General features: G+C 44.6%; 1 protein-coding gene across 1 annotated transcript in view; it reads right to left on the bottom strand.

Annotated features, from left to right (window-relative positions):
- Positions 1-15,139, bottom strand: part of LOC147902703 (methionine aminopeptidase 2B-like) — a 35,233-nt gene extending 20,094 nt beyond the window's left edge. Inside the window, exons 1-2 of the mRNA XM_087373706.1 lie at positions 14,978-15,139; positions 14,373-14,532 (exon numbers count right to left, since the gene is read on the bottom strand). Of these exons, the coding sequence (XP_087229832.1) occupies positions 14,373-14,532; positions 14,978-15,100 (283 nt within the window). The 5' untranslated portion in view covers positions 15,101-15,139. The remainder of the gene's footprint in view (positions 1-14,372; positions 14,533-14,977) is intronic.
- Between the last annotated feature and the right edge of the window lie 353 nt (positions 15,140-15,492).

The following is a 15,492-nucleotide window of genomic DNA, read 5'->3' as shown; positions in this document are numbered from 1 at the left end:
CAATCATGATTTATTTGGCATTCTTCGTGAAGATAATAAGTTGGATGGCACCAACTATCCAATGTGGTCTTATCTCATGAAACATATTCTTGTTGCAAGGCATTTCTGGAACATTGTTTCTGAGGTTGATCTGAGGCCAACCAATGCTACAGTGGCTGCCCCTACTGCTGGTCCCTCTGCAAAGGGTACTCCTCTTGATGCTTTATCCTCTAGCACCCCTGTTGCTGCTCCTCCAACTCAGGAACAAACAAGATGGGATGCAAGAGATGCAAATGCACATTCCTGTATTACTTTATCATGCAAGAGAATCATTATTCCACACATCTGGTCATGCAGGACAGCAAAGGATGCTTGGGACAAATTGGCTTCGCTTTATCAGATTCGCAATGAGGCACGTGTTGAATATTTAAGAAGGCAATTGCACGAAGTCAGCATGAATGAAGGTGACTCTATTGATGCATACTTAACAAAGGTCAAGAACCTCATGGAACAACTTGCCAATATTGATGAGGTGGTGCCAAATTCTCAGCTTGTCAGTACCACATTGAATGGGCTGCCAAATACATATCAAAGGTTTGCTACAACCCTTCGACTAGTACCCATGGGTAATCCAAACCACTACTCCTTTGATCAGTTAGTCACTTTGCTTTTGCAGGAAGAGCAAAGTCGTGCTAATAGGCAAGCTACTATTCCTAATCATGCATTTGCTTCACAGCAAACAAGAAAAGGTAAAGCTTCCAAGCCTATGGACAAGCCTAAATATGCGCCTAACGGTGGCGATTCCTCCAATGCATCTCAAAACACAGCAAATAAGTCAAAGAAGAAAAGATGCAACTATTGTCGCAAGCCAGGGCATGAAATTTCAGAATGCAGGAAGCGCATTGCTTCGGAGAAATGAGAGAAAAAGAAAGCAGGATTGACAGTCAATGCCTCACATGCAATTGAATCCCACAAGTGCCTCACATGCACATGCTCTCCATGATAATTGGGCATGGGCTGTCCATTGATCCTTTGATCGCTCCAAAGTTGATGCATTCTTTATTGCTAATGATGCTCAGTCTTAATATTTTGATAGTGGTGCTTCACTTCTTGCAGACGGTTGTTTCATTCCTTAGCTAATGCACCTCAAGGGGGGACTGTCACATGTGCTAATAATGCTTCCTATGCTGTAAAATGTGCAGCTCACATCCATTTCAAGCCATCCTATCACTTTGACAAATGTTCTTTTTGTGCCTGGAATTGAAGTCAACTTGATTTCAATTTCAGCAATTGCTACTTCAAGTTTCAGAGTGATTTTTTATGGATACAGATGCCTAGTATATGATCTTCGTGATGACAATGCCATAGTTCTCACTGGCACTTTACAAAAGGGGCTTTATCACCTTGATCATCACTCAACCGCACTTTCTATTGAAGCATTTGCTATTTCAAATTCACAACTTGATGAAACTCATCTTTGGCATGAGAGAATGGGTCATCTCAATTATAGAGCTCTTGCCAAGTTACATTCACAGGGCATGGCAAATGATGTACCTCAAACTCACATAGTTTCCAAACATGTGTGTGAGGGTTGTCTTTTGGGTAAGATGCATCGGTTTCCTTTTCAAAAGAATTGAAAAAAAATTCTCACAAAGGAAATAGCAGCTAGTGCACAGTGATGTCTAAGGTCCAATCAAGACAAATGCCATTCGAGGGTACAAATATTTCATGACTCTAATTGATGACTTCACAAGATATTGCTGGGTATATGCTTAAAAAGACAAATCTGAAGTGTTCTCATGCTTTCAGAGGTGGCTGAATATGGTTGAGAATGAATCAGGATGCAAGCTTGTCACCCTCAACATAGATGGGGGGGGGGGAGTATATGTCAAAGGAGTTTGATGCATTTTTGTCTTCACGGGGCATTGTTCACTCATGTACTACTCCTTACACTCCTCAACATAATCCTGTTCCTGAAAGGAAGAACATGTCCACTATGGAGATGGCCAGATGCATGCTTAAGGCCGAGTCCTTGCCCAATAAATTTTGGCTTGATTCAGTGATGTGTGCCAACTATGTGCTAAATAGATCACCTACAAGGGCATTGAGGACTGTTACAACTTCTAAAGCATGGAGAGGCAGGAAGCCTTCACTTTCACACATGAGAGTTTTTGGGTCTCTTGCATATGTTCATGTACCATCTCAACTGAGACATAAGCCTGATGAAACGGCAATCAAATGCATATTTATTGGTTACAGCTAGGAGAGCAGAGGGTATCGGTTATGCCAACCAAATACTGGGAAGATTATTGTCAATAGAGATGTAATCTTTGTTGAACATTCGGCTTCTTCTCTTGTGGACTGCAAAGCTAAGCCAAAAGTTGACATGTTTGATGCCTTTGACTCTTGGTTACCTCTGCTTCCCTCAGAGGGGGACTTTGACCAGCAACATGAGCCTCCTACAAGCCCTCCAACAAGCAATGATCAGCCAGCACCCCATGCTGATTTGCAGGTTCCTCTTCCAGCACAAAATGATCCCACTATTCATGATGCAGTGATTGAAGAAAGAGTTGTCAATAGACAGCAAAGGCAAGTTCCCAGATGGCTTCTTGACACATTGAGGGACACCAAACAAGATCAACCTCTTGCTGCCCGGACAAGATCAGGGAATAGACAGATGCATGGTCATTTTCTTGAGTTTGCACTCCTTGCTACAGCTTGCAATGAAGAGCCTTTGTGCCATAAAGATGCTTTTGACAGCAAAGAGTGGATGGATGCAATGAGAGCTGAGCTACAATCTATTGCCAAAAATGACACATGGGAATTAGTAGATCTCCCTCCCGGCAAGCATGCCATTGGTACCCGGTGGGTCTACAAATTAAAAAGGAAATCTGATGGCAGCATAGATCGACACAAGGCCCGTCTTGTTGCAAAAGGGTATGCCCAACAACAAGGCATTGACTTTGAGGAGACCTTTGCTCCCACCTCCAGGAATACTACTATTAGATGTGTCATTGCCATTGCAGCCCATCACCATTGGCAAGTGCACCAGCTTGACATCAAGACTACCTTTCTTCATGGGGATCTGCAAGAAGAAGTTTATGTGACACAAAACCTCCTGGCTTTGAGGTTGTTGGCTCTAAAAACAAGGTATGCCTGTTTGAAGCAGGCACCCCGGGCATGGTATGCTAAAATTCATGCACACTTACTGTCCCTTTCACTTACCATGCATGCTTACACGGGTAGCGACTGGCCAAGTTGTTCCGACACCAGAGTGTCACATACCAGCAACTATTTTTTGCTTGGCAGTTCATGTATCTCTTGGCTCAGCAAGAAGCAACTAACAGTTCCAACTGTGAGGCTGAGTACAGGGCAGCCTTCATCGCTATAGTAGAGTGTGTCTGGCTTCGATAGTTACTTACAAATCTTGGTATTTGCCAGACATCCTCCACTATAGAGTGCTTTGGCCATTGCGCGTAATCCAGTGTTTCATGCGCGTACCAAGCACATTGAAGTTCACTATCACACTCTGAGAAAAACGGTGTTCAATATGTGATCGACCATGCAAAGAATATGCGATGGACATGATAATTTTCACATGCCTCAATGTAGGTAATATTGACATGTGTGCAAAGTGTCACACCCATTAGATACACTTGTTCGGACACGCCTAGGAGCGTGTTTTTGGACAGTTGTGCATAACACTAGGGGGAAAAGCGGTTGTCAGCAGGAGACATAGAGTTGTCCTGCCTTCCCACAGAGGACCACATAGCAGATATGTTTACAAAGGCACTTCCTCGTCCCAAGTTAAGTCTGTCGACAAGCTTTACACTTGGTTCCCTTTGTTACATGATCTGACATACCTTGTACATTAATAGGTGGCTATATCCTTTTGGATGAACATGTGCCACAATGACTAGAAAATACCAGGTATTCTGAGACGTTTCTAGAATACTTCAGCCCATACCATGGAGGGGGGTTTGTAGGCCATCTTCTCCCAATCGTATTGATGCCCTCTGGGCCCTGGTATGTGCCATGTAGCTTTAGTTATTGGCACTTAGGTCACCTAGTACTTTTAGTGTCTTATGACACCTAGTACTAGTGGTACCACTAGGACACTAGGTCCTACGCTTCTCTTTTATAGTACTTTGTACTCTCATTTTCATTCTACTAGTTGATGTGATGGCTTCCAGTTCTTGCTCCACTCTTGTGCATCCTTTTGCTTCCATGAGCCTACAGATTTGTGGCAAAAGGCATGCAAACTACAAAGATGATGTGGCGCACTAACACCTGGCAGTCAGCAGGGCAGATGACATGGTCTTGACACATGGCACACAGGCAAGCACACGTGCTGATGTGGCAGGTGTTTGTATTGATGACATGGTGTCCACGTGTGTGATGACGTAGCCTTGACACATGGCAACTGATGTGGCGCTGACGTGGCAGACACGCGTGCATGCTGACTTGGTAGTTAATCAGACCAACTAACCAGACTAGTTAACCAAACAACTCTGGTTAAGAATACAGTTATGCCAACCAGTCTGGTTGGTTTAACTAGTGAGCTGTAGCTAACAAGACCAGACTGGTTCAGTTAACCAGATGTTAGTTTGGTTCAATTACATACCAATTGGCATGTTCACCTAACCAGACCAGAGAAAGCCAGGCTGGTTAGTGTAACCAGTCGGCTACTCATCCAGTTACTTAAAAAAAGACAGTTGCAGAGGCAATTTTTACCATCATTTTTCACTTATCTGCCAGTCATTTTCCTAAGCAAAAAACATCAGAAATCAGAGATTTGCAAAAGAAAAAGAGATGCATGCCTTTGTACTCAGAAAAGGAGAAACAGATGCATTCTGAGTGCTTTCTGCAGCAACCAGAAAAAGGGGTTTATGCTTTTTGGTTTATGCATTAAATTGATAACCTATTACCGACACAAGTTGTGAATGCAATACACCTCTTGTTGAGGTATTTTTCTCCTTGAAAGCAAAGGCTGAGCGCATCAGTTGAATACACTGTGTGTGTGAGTTTGCAAGTCTCAGACAAGTTGTAGTGATGGCTTCACAGCAGCATGCCCAATCATCCCATTAGGGGAGGGTAGAGTCTGATCAGGTATCGCAGACAGAGGGTATGCAGACAGATAAAGAGAATGCTTACAGACTCCAGAGAGCTGATTACTCAGCTAGCAGGGGCAAGAAGCCACCCTTTGTTTCGCAGGATGGTACAACCTCTCTTTGAGGAAGGGCTAGAAAAGCCTCCCTCTAGAGTCTGGACCAAACCAGAAGGAGATGGGCAAAAAGAGAAGAAGAGAAGATTCTCTTCCTAAGAAGCATAAGAAAACCATGAAAGATGTGAAAATGAGTAGAATCACTTTCCAAGATGTGAATCCACTCGCATATGTTGGAAAAGCAATAAAGTCTGCAGTTTCAGCTTGCATGGTTTTTGTAAAAGAGAGAGATGTTGAAATGCATGCTGAAATAAGTGAGGCAGATCGAAATAAATTTCAGTTTCTTGAAAACTTTAAAGATTGTTTTCTGATGCTTTACCAGGGGAGTTACCCCCTGAGAGACCTGAAGATCATGGCATAGAACTCATTCCTGGTAGTGAGCCACCTAATAGACCCCCCTACAGAGTTAGTGCCACTCAGCGAGAATAAATTATGGCCCAAGTGCAGGACTTGCTGTCCAAGGGGCTGATTCAGCCCAATTCTTCTCCTTTTTGCTCCCTATACTGCTTGTACAGAAGAAAAATGGTTCATTCCATATGTGCGTCGATTACCGCACACTAAACAAAATGACCATCAAGAACAGATTCCCTATTCCGCACATTGATGATGTGCTGGATCAATTAAATGCGGCTTTACTTTTCAACGGGGTAGACTTAAAGAGTGGTTATCACCAAGTGAGGATACAGCCTCAGGACGCGCATAAGTCAGCGTTCCGCACTACTTTTGGGTTGTATGAGTATCTAGTGATGCCTTTTGGATTGACTCATGTATATACCTAGATGAATTTCCAAACTCATCCTCTAAAAACACAACATAGTGCAGTTTCAATCTCATGATAGTCACTCATAAGATTGAAAACCATAAACTCCATCACGCATAGCAGGGACTAGCTACTATGACATCCCCACTGACGTCATCAGCACCCAACAATGGGTGTAGACCATAGTATAAAAGTATGCTCTCATACATACAAATCCACACACCCACACATACATGAGCATCCATTTATACAAAGTCTTCGTACTGAGTTTTTGTCGGCACTCCGGAGGTGAAGGGCAAACTCAGCCATGACGAAGGCTAGCACTAAAGGAGAAGGCTACTTTCAATAGAATGATGAATTGTATCTTCCGACCCTACAGATAGCTCATGGATACCTTCTTCGATGACATTATTGTCTTTTTTAAGTCCAAAGAAGAGCACGAGGAACATCTTGCTATAGTTTTCCAAGAGCTCTGAAATCACTAGTTCTATGCAAATAGCAAGAAGAGTTAATTTTCCTGGGAAAGATCTATTACTTCAGGCATATAATATCCAAAGATGGGATACGAATGGATCCGACAAAGATCCAAGATATTCAAGAATGGCCAAAGCTGAAGACTGTGCATGAAGTTTAAAGTTTCCTAGGCCTGTGTTCTTACTACAAAAGATTTATCAAGCATTTTGCGGATATAGCCACTCCACTTCACGACCCTACTATGAAAAATATACCTTTATAAGACTACAATAAGTCCAATCGTACAAATTTAGATTTTCTGTTGTTCTAAAGATAAAAAATCTAGACAGAAAATAAAAGAGAAAATGAAAGAGAAGGTAAACAAAAGGAAGACATACTTAGCAAGCAAAGCAACACTTATGTCGTCATTAGTGCCCAAGCATAAGCAGCTATACTGGGTTTCTAAAGACCCGCGGAGTCTCTTGGGCAAACCCAGTGCTTACTAAAATATGTCAAATAAACAAAAGAGAAAGAAAACAAGAAATAAAGAAGAAAGGAAGCAGGTGACTAAGCAAAAATAAACAAGCAAGTCAAGAAACAAAATCTTCCAAAAAACTGGAATATCCTCTCTCTCTCTCTCTCTCTCACAAAGAGGCAAAAATACATTTCTAACTTAGAAAGCACAAGCATACTCAAACAAACAAGCATACCCTTACTAAGAAAAATGCAGCTTTCAGATGGGAAATTCCACAGAAGAAAGCATTCCACTGAAAGAGAAGCTGACCACAAAGCCAATTTTGATAGTTCCAGATTTGTATCAACCATTTGATGTGGATTGTGATGCTTGTGGGGAATGTGTTGGGGCTGCATTGCATCAGAATGGTCATGCAGTGGCCTATGAGAGCAGGACACTTCAAGATATAGAAAGAGATCTCGGAATCTATGAGAAAGAGTTGCTGCCTGTAATTCATCCCACTCATCCATAGAAGCATTATCTTTTGGGAGCTGACTTTAAAATTAAAATAGATCACCAAACTCTGAGATACTTTTTGACTCAGACAAAGCTCTCCAAGAAGCACATGAAATGGGTAAACAAGCTGTCAATGTATCATTTTCAGATTGTCCATACTCCGGGAGTTCGGAACAAAGTGGCAGATGCCTTGTCTCAAAGACCCCAGGTCAACAATGTGACTATTGCTTATCATCAGGATCTAGAAGACATGAGGGAGCAATATGCTAATGATGTAGATTTTTGTGAGATTTTTCAGCAAGTGCAAGAAGGGCAGTCCACCAATCACTATTCCCTGAAAATGGGTATCTAATGAAAGATGACTGCCTATGCATCACCCAATAGATGAGGATTTTGGAGGAATGCCATGCACCTCCTTGTGCTGGGCATAGAGGAATTACAGCAACAACTCAAGCACTAGAGAGGTATTTCTTTTGGCCAGCGATGCGGAAAGATATACATCAGTTTGTTATAGAATGCCTTACCTGTCAGAAAGTGAAATATGATAAGACGGAAGGCACTTGGTCTATTTATGCCTCTTCCCGTGCCTCAAGCACCGTGGGAAAGTATTGCAATGGACTTCATTTTTATTTGCCAAGATCAAAGTCACGACTTGGACTATCATTGATAGATTCAGCAAGCAAGCTCATTTCATTCCGATTCACAAAACTATGAAGGCAGATCATATGGCTAAGCTTTTCATGGCATAGATCTTTAAGCACCATGGTATGCCTAAGTCCATTGTCAGAGATCAAGATCCCAAAATGACCAATCTATTCTGATAAGCCTAATGTAACTGAGGTGTCTCAAGAAAAGCATAAAAGAGCTTCAGATAAACATAGGAGACGGTTAGATCTCAAGGAAGGAGGTTGGGTGATTTGAAGTTCAAGAAGGCTAGGCCCTTTCAGGGTGAAGACATGTTGTCTAATCATCCACAACTTTTGGATATTTACAAGGAAGCTTTTCAATTGAGGTTTATTGAATAGAAGCCGAGGGGACGTCACCAAGCTGTAAATACTCCAAAGTCAAAGTTCAAGTTGACCATCTATTGATCATGATTATCATGCTCCACTCAGAGATCTAGAAGTGCTTGTCATTTAGTAGTAGAACCTTTTGGTATTGTAACCTATCCTACTTTGTGGATGGATGGAAATATAAAGAGTTGCTTCTATATTTGATTATGAGCATTGTCTATTTACTGGCTTGCACATCTATGCACGTAAGTTAAGAAGTTTGTGACTCCACACCCCACACGCACACTGTGTGAGCTCTTGGGCATTACTATCAGTCTTCTGCTGTGCGTATCCTCTGTTGGGTCATTTCTAACATTTATGGTGACTGACATGGCCTCAAACTGATTAAAATTATAAAGGACACTTCAGTGCAATTAATTCCATGGGCCAAGGATCGTTTTTCTTGCTCCTCAATTGTCCACACCCCCACCAACCAAGAGCCTGGCGGGGTCCGAGCTTGCAAGAGCGCCCTTCCTAGGATTGGCAGGTATGAACTGCTTACGGAGCACGTGTTCAAAACGTTCCCATGTTAACACACTTTTGCCGTCCTTTAAGCGTCTTTGCCACCATAGAAAAGTTGTATCCTTGAGGAGGGAGGCTGCCAAGGCGATCCTTTTGCCTTCAGTGAGGTCAACAGTATCAAAATACATGCGCATTTTTGCGAGCCATTGGTCAACTGTTCGGCGATTGCGTTGACCAATGTAGGCTTCCGGGAGTTTGATGTCAAGTCTTTTAGTTTTGGAAGCTTGAAGTAAACGGTAGAGGGCACGCAGTTCAGTGTTTTCTACCTCTGGTGGGAATGAATCCGCATAGTCGTCTGGTTGCGTCACGTCATCCTCTATATGTGTGGCACTGCAAGAATCTTGAAGTTGTTGAACTTTCTAGACCAAGTCGGAGATGCTGTCCTGAAGCTGGGAAATTTGAAGTTGCAATAGTGATTCACCTTGTACGTTGACTTCAGGGGTCTTTTTTGGACTTGAGTCTTTGATCTCTGGAGAGGCTTCACGCGAGCGTTGCGACATATCGGAGATCCCTGTGAGAAAAGCGCGAACTTGCGCTCTAGTTTGTACCATTCCTGGAAGAAGATTCGGGCTGCTCCCTGAGGTTGCTCATGTTGGAGGGGGTAGGCGAGGCAAGATGGAACCACCCGTGGAAATCTGGTAAAGGAGGTCCTGTCTGAGGTAACACTGGTGATGCCGAAAGTGGTGTTACAGCTCATGAGAGGACAGGAGTAGGTTGCAGAGTCCACGGATCTGAGAAGGGATAAGGAGCTGCTGTCGGAAGTGGAGGATATCCAGGAGAAGGAGTGCCTTCGGAGTGTAAATACTGTCTTGGAGAAGGTACAACCTGTAGAGGAGGATATCTGGGAGCTGAAGGAGGTGGAGAGTAACCTGGAGATGCCGAAGGTGAGGGGTAAAATTCTCTCCACAGATGGACAACAAACTCTTGAGGAATATCGGGTTTTGGGTATCTTCGTGTCTCGTGGAACACAACCTGTACTGTGCTGAGGAAGTAATGTAACTGAGGTGCCTCACGCAGAAGATATAGGATGTGGTCCAAATCACTAAGAGGGCACGTGACACAGAAGACCCACGATGCGAAAGCTCCGAAATGGGCTGGTTGTGCAATCTGCACACGATATTGTGTGGTAGATGATGCTTGAGGTGTCCTTGAAATGCCGGGTCAATTACCAGGGGTTTCCATGCTTTAAGGGAGATTCTTTCATTTGCTGTAATGTGAGAATGACAGAGAATCCTTAAAAGCAGAATGGAAAGACTCCACCTGGCAAGGAGAGCAGGCTATCAATGGCGCAACAGGCTGCAGGTACCCGATTCTGGATCGCAATAGAGGCTGGCGCACCATGCTGCTGCTGTCATGGCGAAAATCTATTTGCCGGTTGTTTTTCGACCAAAGGGCTGGCTGGTGTTGTGCTCACGTTGCAGACTGGAAAGGAGCAGGGCTGCAATACCAGCGGGGCTGCAAAGGCAAGGAACCTGGCAGCGAAAAAGGCGAGGGCTGGCAGCAGAAGAGGCACGGCTGGCAGCGTGATGGCGCGTGAAGGCGGCAGCAGCGTGGGCTGGCAGCGAGATGGCGAGGCCAAGTCGTGCAGCAGATCTACGCGGGCTGGCAGCGAGATGGCGAGGCCAGGCAGGGCAGCGAAATAGCTAGGGGCTGCGCAGGTAGGCTGAGCGAAATGGCGAGGCTAGGGGCTGCGCAGGTAGGCTGCGATATGGCGAGGGCTGAGGCGGCTGCTGCTGCGTGGAGATTCGTACGGAACATCAAAGAGGTTCGCCTCTTTTTGTTGGGGGCTGCCTAAGGTTGGGTAGTTGCCCAAAAATTAATTGGGGGGTTTAATTAACCCTAGGGTAGCGAGGGTAAACCTAAGGGTAAGGGCTGGGTTTTTTTTTTTCCTTTTTAACCCCTCTAGGTACCCTTTTATAGGTGCTTGGTGCCTAAAAGGTGTGCCTATTCGAAGGGGTGTGACCCTTGGAATAGGTGCACCATTTCATGAAGGGGTGTGTCCCTATTTTTAAAAGGGATGTCCCTACATGAATAGGTGTGTCCTTTTGTCCACGATGGGGTGTGTCCCTTGCGTGAGGAGTCAAGACTCTTCATCAAAAGGTGTGTCCGATGGTGGAAAAGGTGCGTCCCTTGGTTTTGGGACAGCCCAAGCACCTGAAAAGACACGATTTTTGTCGTGTCCATTCACATCAACTTGTGATGTGTGGAAGATGGAGAGGCCATAGATGACTTTAGGCAGGGTTGGCGCGAAAAATTTTTACGCTCATCTTCTCCATCTCTTCCATGTACAATGTGCACGGATATCCTTCTAGCGGAAAAAGATGTATCATATAGGTGCTAGAAGGTGGGGGGCATTTCCTACAGGCAGGAGCGAATTTTGCTCTGATACCACTGTAAGAAATCCTAGATTTACTATATTTAGAAATGTGCTAAGGAACAGAGAGGAGACAGAGACAGCGGAGAACAAGGAATAATTGTATTGCTTGAATGTCTGTAGGGTGGATGTACTGTCATCCATACAATTGGGCCTCTCTTATATAGAGAGTGAAGAGTCACACATGAAAAGGTGTGTACTCCAAAGGGTATGTGCATGAAGAGGTGTGTACCCCTTGTGAAGGGTGTGACCCTTGATGAGAGGGTACATTACAATAGAAATGTCTCTTCAATAGGATGTCTCTTGTGAAGGGTTGTGCCTCATAAGAAGTGTCCCGTCGAAAGGGCAAGGGTTGTGCCTCATAGGAAGTGTCCCGTCGAAAGGGCATACCCTTCCACAAGTGTCCATTCATCAAACCATCCATAAGTCTAGAAATAGAGAAAGGAATACGTCACAGATCGTGACACCTTCGACTCCACATGGACAGATTCTTGCCTTTCCAATACAGCTTGGAGGTCCCATCGGTCCCCCTCACCCATCATGAGGTAAACTAGGTGATTAGGGAGGGCTCCACATATATTGCAAAACGTTGATGAACGTGCTCTCTCTCTTGTAGACATTTACTGTAAACATTCTCTCTGAAACGCTCCCCCTCTCTCTCTTTGCAAACACATTGGGGCCTAGGACAAATTGTCGGGCTGGACCCCCCTGAAGGTCTTTATTCATGAAGAGAGAATCTGAGTACAAAGTTCAGTGTAGAGCTGTCTTACAAAAATTCCAAATCGTGCATAATTTACAAGAGCTCAAGGCTCATTCATTTGGCAACATGCCACTTGTCAAAATAACTAACTAAAAACTAGTTACGTGCCACAAAGGGCAAAGCTCTAGGGTCTTCGTAGCCCTTGGTCACATAGACACCTTTTGGCTGCGCTTAGAGCTCCATAGCGCTTGGGTTTTCAATCCCGCTTGGTACCTGCAATCATTAACTAAAGCGCACAACCATGGCACCTTTTAATGATTAGCACTTTGCATGCAAATAATAATCTGTAGACTAATTCTAGTCACTGCAGGCGTCCCCACCAAACAAACATGTGCACATAACATAGAACAAATTCTTTGGTTGACCGAGGTCAATCCTCTTGGTCGTAAGGGCTTGACCATCAGTCGAAGCGCCTTAGTTATGGCCAAGTCTCTCCAACAGAGGTTGGCGCATCTTGGTTAACCAAAGTTAACCCTCGTAAGCCAAGTCTTGTTGACCGAAGTTAGCGCTTTGGTTCTTTGGTAAACCATGGTTAACCATCTTGGTCATAACCAAGTCTTCCGAATCGAGGTTAGGCTTACTTAACCAGGGTTAAGTATCTTTGACCTAAGTCAATACTTTGACCAAATAAATATAGCTCTTTGAACAGGTGGGCAGCACCTTGAGCTTAGTCTGCAGCCCTATGTCAGCCTCCTCCTCCTCCTGTGTGTAGGTCCAAGGATAGGCTTGCTGCTGCTGCTGTCTGCTCCCCAACTGCTGCTCCAAGTGATGTGCTATGAGGCCAAATGCCTCACCTTTTATAGGCCCCCAAGGGGGCTGGCAAAAACTGACCAGCCTGCCCCAACCTGGCCGACCAGACTAGCCGACCAGTCTGAGGCTGGTCCAGCCCTACTAGGGCTCACAAACCGGGGCTTCTTGGGCCCACTCTTCTAGGGCCTTGGCCCTCCAACCAAGGCAAGGGCCCATCCTATATAAAGACAGGTCCCTGCCTCATGGCAGCCTCCTTTGCTGCTCCAACAGGCCTCGTCCAGCCCCGCACAGCATCGTACCCTGCTCCGTACAGTTGCACCACCTGTCCCAGTCTGCACACCCTTGTACCCTGTTCCGTACCCTTGCTGACGTCAGCAGCACCTGTGTGCCTCTTTCAAGGCCTGTTCCACGCCGTACAAACAGCCCTTGAAGCCCTCTGACAGGCTGCTGTGCTGCCCACATGACAGCTCATTTGCCGCCCATGTGGCAGCCCCTTATGGCTGTCCTTTCCCTGTGAGGTGCTGCCCATGTGGCAGCCCCCTCCCTTATCTTTTCTGCCTAGGTTCACCCCCCCCATGCTCTCCTCATATGGGGGCTTACAGATGGGTAGGTGACCATTCCAACAATAAATTCGTAAAAATTAGAAATTCACGTCCCTGTGACGCACGCACACACACAAAGGGGGGGGGGGGGGGGACCCTGATCGCACAAACCAAGGCTTAACCATGACATCTAGGATTAAAGTCATATAAACCAAGCTCTGCATTGATTAGGGCAAAGTATAATCAGGGGTTTAAATTGATCTAAGGTTCAGACTGGAGCTACCTTAGATTCTATGGATAGAGTTGACCTAAAAAGGCAAGGCTAATCTAAGCAAAGCAAGCCATTGTGGGAAGCACTTTGCTAAAAGCACTAGGCATCCAAGAGACGCTTGTTTCTTAGGGTTGGGGATCTATTGGGCAGGGAGTAAAGCCTAGTGGAGGACCTAACCTTTAGCCGACTAGCTGTCACAGTAGTGACTGGTCTACCTCATATTATGAAACAATAAACCTATGGCAAGAGATAGAGCTTGCTAGCTTCACCATTATGTGTAAGGGTAATAAAGCTAGAGGACTCTAACTTGATTACCCAACGGCAGGGCGGGACCTAAAATTTGTATCACAATCAACCTTGGGAATGAGAAAATCATGCTAACATTTTAGCCATAAGCATGTGTTTGCTTGCATGAAAGCCCTCCACGCATCATGGCAATGAGCAATATCACGATGAACCTTATATCCTACATGGAAACCCCAAAACAGAGCAACCATCAAGCTACAAAAGCAGGTCCAAAAAAGATGGCAATACCCCATCTAGAAATGCGAATTTCTGAATAACAAAAAAATTTACCTTTGAGTGACGTTAAAAAAATCGCAACTAAGGAGTAGCAAAATCTCATTCCACCGAAAGTGATTTCCACTACAAAGCAAGAAAAGATGGTGCAAAAACAATATTGTTTGCCATACAATGGATTCCCTCCACAGCACACCTGTTAAAGCATCTGTATCCTCCTGTACATCCTCCTCTTCATCTTCAATCAGGGCACTACTTTCAAACACTCCATTTGGTGTGGATTTTACTTGACCCCCTTCTTCGCTGTTAACGACTTTCTTCTTCTTCTTCTTTTTCTTTTTCGTCTCTGCTGTTTCCTACAAATCAAGAGTCCAGCTAGTAAGTTGCTGCGAAGAATCCATTTAAAACTTGACATCGTTCTGCTGTATACTAATTGAGTTGCTTGACCTCAAAGTAATTGGCATAGCATCAAGCCAGAGCGTGACGGTCGATCGTTTTCGCCTATACAACAGAAAGGACGGGTTTTTTACGCTCGTTTTCCCGAAAGGCGATCGTGAAATTCGATATAGGGACGGGATATTCTGTCTCTTCAAATATCTGATTTGGAGAGAAAGCCTAAACCTTGGCTTAGATTCTATATCATCAGATAGAAGTACGAGCTGAAGCAATTAGCAGCATCCATACAGCCGATGGGTTTTGGTGAACACGGGGTAAAATGAGACGAATAGAGAGAGGCAAAAGGGGAAGGAACACGGTTGAGCTTAGCAAGGTAAGGAAGTAATGAAAACAAGGAGAGTTTACAGGAATATTGGAGCCATTCTCGTGAGCAGGTTCCTGCAATTTGACCTCGTCGAAGCTGATCTCCTGCAAAGAATCCTCCAGAGAAGTGCCGTGGGAAGCGTGCTTATCTTCTGCCCCCGCCATCTCAAATGCAAACGATGGATGAATCTATGCAATGGGGATGGGAACCTATGCCTTTTATAGGCTGAGGGTTTACTTAGGAAACTTAGCCTGGTAAGAAGAGACCCGGGTCTCAAGGTGACAATTAATCGCTTCGCTGCTTCTAGCGATTAACCTCAGCTCAAAGGGCTCAAATTATTTCAATCAGCCTCTCGTCGCTCGCGATTAAGCTTCATTCCGCTCAGCCTCTCCTCACTCCTCTCCAGCCTCTCCCACGCTCCTCCTTGCTCCCTCTCCTCTCCCCTCTCCCTCCTCTTCCTCTCTCTCCCTTCTTCCTCTCCCTCCCCTTCCTAGAAATTATGTATATACATATATACATATATATATATTTATATATATATATACATATATATGTA

The sequence above is a fragment of the Dipteris shenzhenensis genome, chromosome 4 (genome assembly GCF_047967505.1).
Source record: "Dipteris shenzhenensis isolate YYH24624 ecotype China chromosome 4, Dip_SZ_1.0, whole genome shotgun sequence".
Classification (NCBI taxonomy): Eukaryota; Viridiplantae; Streptophyta; class Polypodiopsida; order Gleicheniales; family Dipteridaceae; genus Dipteris; species Dipteris shenzhenensis.
Note: the sequence above shows the minus strand (reverse complement) of the source record. Positions and strands in the feature narration are given on the sequence as shown.